Here is a 7,384-nt window from a genome sequence, read left to right on the forward strand (position 1 = left end):
AATCTCTTGAACGTCTATTGAATGCCTTCTTCAATGGCTTCTTAATGTGTCACATTCGATTTTTCATATAAAGCTCCTAAATGTTTAACAAAATCTCTAGAACCTCTATTGAATGCTCCTGAATGTTTTCTGAATCTGTCAGTGGTTTCTTAATTGTTAAAAGAATCTGAAATTTTTCTAAAATTCTTAGAATTATTTTATCAAAGCACCCAGGATCTATTGTTCAGAAAATACCGATTCTTTATCTTTGAAAGAATCTGAGAAACCTTAATCTCGAATCGTCTTTACCAGCTTTCGAATTGCTGATTCGGAGTATTCAAACGGTTAGACTAAGCTGTAGTCTAAATTCCTTCAATGTTCTCGAATGCAATCTTCTATTCCTCTGAGTTGATGTTCCAGAATGTCCTAAGAGGTCGTCTATATCACTTCTGGAAACCTAATTTAGAAATAAAATTTTCCATATTTCGGAAACAAAGTTTTATAAAAAACAAAATTAAAACAAAGTGGGACTAAAAGTACCTTTTTAAAGGACCGATCTGGTACACTGAGTTCGAATCAAAGACGCTATATCAGCATTTCCAGATATCTAAGCTTTGAAAAAATCGTTTATTGCCATATTTAAAAGAGCGAAGACATCTTTATTTATAAAATCGGTTATATCCTCTGGAAGACCTATACATTGCCAGAGTTTAACCTTTGTTATACCTGTGCCTTCTTTGAGATATCATTATTTAAAATTTGAATTAAGTATAAATTAACAATTCCCCCGATTTCATATATTTTTACGTACAAATTACTAGGAAAACTTATTTTGCAATTGAAAGCAAACGAACTTTAAACCATATTTTGAAAGAAAACTTATTTTGCAATTGCATTCAGAAATAATTTGTTTGTTAAAATAGATAAATATCAAAAATACTTTAATTAGGTTTCCGAGTTTGATCAGGTTTCTGTAATAATTACATCACATATGCGCGCTTGTTGTACTTTTTAACTTTCATTCAAATCTAAGATAGAGAATAATGAACATAGTCCCTCAATATTCCAAATGGGAATGTACAATAGTTGCAAAATAAACATAATTTAAAATTTCTCAATAATATTTATTTAATAAGAACGGAAAATACTTCTTATAACTAGACACACACGTTTTGAGTGAAGTCTAGGGCACTTTTTTCTATTAACTTTCTTTTAAATTATTTACAAAATTACAAAATAGATTTTAAATTGTTGCACTTGATTTCAAGAGCCAAATAAAAAAAATATCTTATCTAAATTATTTAAACTTAATAAGCAAATAACAAAATAAATAATGACTAATAACACTAGACTGCAATAACTGAAATTATTTAAATAATACAAAAACAATTTAGAATAAAAACTTTAAAATCATAAATATTTGATTTCATTTTAAAGCAAATTTCATTCATAACTTATTTAGGCATTTCTATAAAAACTATAAAGATCGATAACCAACCGAACAATACTATCATAATATTGTTATTTTGGTTCCTACTAAAAGTATTTTTCATTTAATTAAATTAATGTTAATATCAACAACGTAATTAATATTTACAATTAATTGTAACATTATTCTATACGACGTCATTTTCTATAAAATTTTGTTTTTTTAAATTTACTTCTCACTTTTTCTATTTGAAAAAAAAAGAAAATTAATACCTCTTGTGATAAAAATACAATCAATTATTTGCAATTTTTCCACGAATGTTGTAAAAAAAAACTATTACAAAATATATTATAAATGGTACTTGAAAATATTTACCTATTCTTTATCAAAAACAATATAAAAACTTGATTTAATTTATAGAAATTTCATAGTTCTTACTTCAACTTTGGTCGAACATGAAGTTCTCGGTTTTAGCATTATTATTGGCCATATTTTTGGTAGCATTTGCTGTAAGTTAACTAGAAAATTTAAAACATTTCTATTTGTCTTTTAATAAATCACTTTTTAAGGCCAATGTCAATTCAAAATCGATTAGTTTAAATGCCTTGGAAGTGATCGATGGAGCTGAAGCTTCAGCTTCTAGCTCAGAAGCACCTGAATCATCATCTAACGCTCCAGAATCATCTTCAGAAGCTCCCGAGTCAAGTATAGCCCCCGAGTCATCTTCTGCTTCTCCCGAATCATCTTCTGCTGCACCAGAGGAATCTTCTTCTGCTGCTCCTGAACCATCTTCTGAAGCTCCCGAATCTTCTTCAGCAGCGCCTGAGGAATCTTCTTCTAGTGCTCCCGAATCATCTTCTGCTGCACCAGAGGAATCTTCTAGTGCTCCCGAGTCTTCCTCAGCAGCTCCCGAATCTTCCTCTGCCGCTCCTGAATCATCTTCTGAAGGTCCCGAATCTTCTTCTGCTGCTCCTGAATCTTCTTCTGCTGCTCCTGAATCCTCTTCTGAAGGTCCCGAATCTTCTTCTGCTGCTCCTGAATCTTCTTCTGCTGCTCCTGAATCATCTTCTGAAGGTCCCGCATCTTCTTCAGCAGCTCCCGAATCTTCTTCTGCTGCTCCTGAATCATCTTCTGAAGGTCCCGCATCTTCTTCAGCTGCTCCCGAATCTTCTTCTGCAGCTCCCGAGTCTTCCTCCGCTGCTCCCGAATCGTCAACTGAAGCTCCGGAATCTTCTTCGGCAGCACCTGAGGAATCTTCTTCTGCTGCTCCTGAGGAATCTTCATCCAGTGCTCCCGAGTCATCCTCCGCAGCACCTGAATCTTCTTCTGCAGCTCCTGAGGAGTCGTCATCTAATGCCCCCGAGTCTTCTTCCGCTGCTCCAGAATCGTCATCAGAAGCTCCGGAATCTTCTTCGGCAGCACCAGAGGAATCTTCTTCCAGTGCTCCCGAATCATCTTCTGAAGCCCCCGAATCATCATCTGCTTCTCCGGAATCGACATCTGAAGCTCCCGAATCTTCTTCCGAAGCTCCAAATGAAAAACCACATCCTCCAGAACGCCCTCCACATGATAAACCACATGGTAAACCAGAACGTCCACCACATGGTAAACCCGAGCGTCCACCACATGGTAAACCAGTACATCCACGAGACGTTGCCAAAATACAGAATTATTTTAAACGCTTGTTTAGATTTCTGGGAGATTACACCGCTGAAGTCGTAAGTACCTTTTTAAAATTTAATATTTTTGATAAAAACCATTTAATATTGTTACAGATTGGAGCAGTCAGTAATGGTGATGTATCATTAGGGCAATTCCCTGGTGAATCCAATGAACATCAACAGATTGGCGACAATAAACCTGACTCCAATGAAGAATCAGATGAATATTATCCACATGGTGACAGCAGACCTGACTCCAGTGAAGTATCCGATGATCATCGTCCACAAGACGAAAGCAGACCAGACTCAAATGAAGGATCAGATGAACATCATCAACAAGGCGACAACAGACCCGAATCCAACGAAGGATCAGATGAACATCATCATGAAGGCCATAATAATCCTGACTCTAACAAAGGATCTGATGAAGATCGTCCTCAACACGATAAACCCGATTCTAATGAAGGATCAGATGAACATCGCCCACATGGTGACAACAGACCTGGTTCTAATGAAGGATCAGATGAACATCATCAACAAGGTGACAATCGACCTGGTTCTAATGAAGGATCAGATGAACATCGCCCACATGGTGACAACAGACCTGACTCCAATGAAGGATCAGATGAACATCATGAAGAAGGCCACAACAGACCAGATTCCAACGAAGGATCACATGAACATCATCATGAAGGCAACAATAAACCCGACTCCAACCAAGGATCAGATGAACATCGTCCTCAAGGTGACAACAGACCCGATTCCAACGAAGGATCAGATGAACATCATCAACAAGGTGACAATCGACCTGGTTCTAATGAAGGATCAGATGAACATCGCCCACATGGTGACAACAGACCTGACTCCAATGAAGGATCAAATGAACATCATCAAGAAGGTCACAACAGGCCAGATTCCAACGAAGGATCACATGAACATCATCATGAAGGCAACAATAAACCCGACTCCAACCAAGGATCAGATGAACATCGTCCTCAAGGTGACAACAGACCCGATTCCAACGAAGGATCAGATGAACATCATCAACAAGGACCCGATTCTAACGAAGGATCAGATGAGCATCATCAACAAGGATCCGATTCCAACGAAGGATCAGATGAACATCATCAACAAGGACCCGATTCTAACGAAGGATCAGATGAGCATCATCAACAAGGATCCGATTCCAACGAAGGATCAGATGAACATCGTCCACAAGGAGACAAGAGACCCAACTCCAACGAGGGATCAGATGAACATCATCAAGGACCTGATTCCAACGAAGGATCAGATGAACATCGCCCACAAGGTGAGAACAGACCTGACTCCAACGAAGGATCAGATGAACATCGTCCACAAGGCGAAAACAGACCCGACTCCAACGATGATCATTAACCAATAAACCCAATTATCAACAACAGAGTCATATGATATATATATATGAATATATAATGGTAAAGACATTGACTATTGAATTTTTCCAGATATTGGAGGAAAATTTTAATTAAATCAAAGGTGTAAACTTAATTATTATATACACGCATTGTAAATAAATAAAATTTAATCTTGCAGAATAAATTGTATGAAAAAATATCGTTAGTAATTGAAGAAACAAATTTGGCTCAAAATATGCAATAAATTTTTAAAAAGATAATATTGGTTTTTTATCTTCATACACTCTCTCTCTCTCTCTCTCTCTCTCTCTCTCTCTCGACCCACCATTAGTCAGCAAATGACTTTTTTAAACCATCCGATATTTAATCAGTAAAAGTTTCTACTATTATTTATTTAGTACTCCTTATATTGTGTGTGTTTTTATGATCAAGTTGACATAACCACTTGAGATTTGTTTGATTCAATTATTACTGCCAAACGATTTTCTCAAGTAGTCTCAGTTTTAGTATCAATTGTCCAAAATATATTTTACTCTATATTTAAATTTTTATTCATTTTAACTAATTTATTTCTTATTATTCAAATAAAAAAATCAATAAACCAACATAATAACTAGGTAATAGGTCTGTTCATTTACTTTCACAATAGTAAATTAACAGATTAATTCATTTTTACACAGCAATTGATATCAAAAATTATCAGGTAAGAAATTAATCTAATCTGAAAATTTATTAATAAATTGTTGCTGTGTAAAAACGTCATAGAATTTGAAGTGTTTTTAATTAATCACTTTCTAGTTAGAGGCAAAACAAGATAAATTTTCTATAGAAATTGGTTGCCAGTTATTTAAAATAACATATTTTCAAGTATACTTTTAGGAGAATCAAAAATTAGTTATAAAATATTAGGAGTGATCACTGTTTGAACACATTTTCTCATTTGCAATAGACTAATAAAAACATTTTTTAACCGACAATTGGGATCACTTGTATATCTGACCAAAAATACATTTTTATTAAGAAAAACTCAAAAAATTTTAAATCGTTAATAACATCGAAAATATGCGTTTAATTGAGAAAATAAGCTCGATCTGTGATCAATCGTATATTTCAAAGAAAAAATCGATTTTCACTAAGAAAAACTTAAAAAATCTTAAATCGTTAATAACTTCATAAATATGCGTTTAATTGAGAAAAAAGCTCGATTTGTGATCACTCGTATATTTGACCAAAAATCGATTTTCACTAAAAAAACTCAAAAAATCTTAAATCATTAATAACTTTGTAAATATGCGTTTAATTGAGAAAGTAAGCTCGATCTGTGATCACTCGTATATTTCACCAAAAATCGATTTTTACTAAGAAAATCTAAAAAAATCTTAAATCATTAATAACTTCGTAAATATGCTTTTAATTGAGAAAATAAGCTCGATTTGTGATCACTCGTATATTTGACCAAAAATCGATTTTTATTAAGAAAATCTTAAATCGTTAATAACTTCGTAAATATGCGTTTAATTGAGAAAAAAAGCTCGATTTGTGATCACTCGTATATTTGACCAAAAATCGGTTTTTACTAAGAAAATCTTAAATCATTAATAACTTCGTAAATATGCGTTTAATTGAGAAAATAAGCTCGAACTGTGATCACTCGTATATTTCACCAAAAATCGATTTTTATTAAGAAAATCTAAAAAAATCTTAAATCGTTAATAACTTCGTAAATATGCGTTTAATTGAGAAAATAAGCTCGATTTGTGATCACTCGTATATTTCACCGAAAATCGATTTTTATTAAGAAAAACTAAAAAAATCTTAAATCGTTAATAACTTCGTAAATATGCGTTTAATTGATCACTCGTATATTTGACCAAAAACCGATTTTCATTAAGAAAATCTAAAAAATCTTAAATCGTTAATAACTTCGTAAAATAAGCTCGATTTGTGATCACTCGTATATTTGACCAAAAATCGATTTTTATTAAGAAAATCTTAAATCGTTAATAACTTCGTAAATATGCGTTTAATTGAGAAAATAAGCTCGATCTGTGATCACTCGTATATTTCACCAAAAATCGATTTTTATTAAGAAAACTCAAAAAATCTTAAATCGTTAATAACTTCGTAAATATGCGTTTAATTGAGAAAATAAGCTCGATATGTGATCACTCGTATATTTCACCAAAAATCGATTTTTACTAAGAAAATCTAAGAAAATCTTAAATCGTTAATAACTTCGTAAATATGCGTTTAATTGAGAAAGTAAGCTCGATCTGTGATCACTCGTATATTTCACCAAAAATCGATTTTTATTAAGAAAAACTAAAAAAATCTTAAATCGTTAATAACTTCGTAAATATGCGATTAATTGAGAAAATAAGCTCGATCTGTGATCACTCGTATATTTCACCAAAAATCGATTTTTACTAAGAAAATCTAAGAAAATCTTAAATCGTTAATAACTTCGTAAATATGCGTTTAATTGAGAAAGTAAGCTCGATCTGTGATCACTCGTATATTTCACCAAAAATCGATTTTTATTAAGAAAAACTAAGAAAATCTTAAATCGTTAATAACTTTGTAAATATGCGTTTAATTGAGAAAGTAAGCTCGATCTGTGATCACTCGTATATTTCACCAAAAATCGATTTTTATTAAGAAAACTCAAAAAATCTTAAATCGTTAATAATTTCGTAAATATGCGTTTAATTGAGAAAATAAGCTCGATCTGTGATCACTCGTATATTTCACCAAAAATCGATTTTTACTAAGAAAATCTAAGAAAATCTTAAATCGTTAATAACTTTGTAAATATGCGTTTAATTGAGAAAGTAAGCTCGATCTGTGATCACTCGTATATTTCACCAAAAATCGATTTTTATTAAGAAAAACTCAAAAAATCTTAAATCGTTAATAACTTC

At 32.7% G+C, this 7,384-nt stretch overlaps 1 protein-coding gene across 4 annotated transcripts; it reads left to right on the forward strand.

Annotated features, from left to right (window-relative positions):
* The first annotated feature begins 1,780 nt into the window (after nt 1–1,780).
* Nucleotides 1,781–4,723, forward strand: LOC119615741 (uncharacterized protein DDB_G0290685-like). Of its 4 annotated transcripts, none has more exons than XM_037971748.1 (4): nt 1,781–1,917; nt 1,978–3,126; nt 3,184–3,865; nt 4,121–4,723. In XM_037971748.1, exons 1-4 carry the CDS (start codon nt 1,864–1,866, stop codon nt 4,462–4,464), a joined length of 2,229 nt encoding a protein of 742 aa, XP_037827676.1. In that variant the 5' UTR covers nt 1,781–1,863; the 3' UTR covers nt 4,465–4,723. The 4 variants fall into 4 exon arrangements, with proteins under 4 accessions (XP_037827676.1, XP_037827677.1, XP_037827675.1 ...); XM_037971749.1 differs by having other exon boundaries at nt 4,205–4,723; XM_037971747.1 differs by having other exon boundaries at nt 1,782–1,917; nt 3,184–4,192; nt 4,277–4,723.
* The last annotated feature ends 2,661 nt before the right edge of the window (nt 4,724–7,384 follow it).

This window comes from Lucilia sericata, unplaced genomic scaffold (genome assembly GCF_015586225.1).
Source record: "Lucilia sericata isolate MDLA Ls3-8-SP2 unplaced genomic scaffold, ASM1558622v1 Contig007498F_arrow, whole genome shotgun sequence".
In the NCBI taxonomy this organism is placed as follows: Eukaryota; Metazoa; Arthropoda; class Insecta; order Diptera; family Calliphoridae; genus Lucilia; species Lucilia sericata.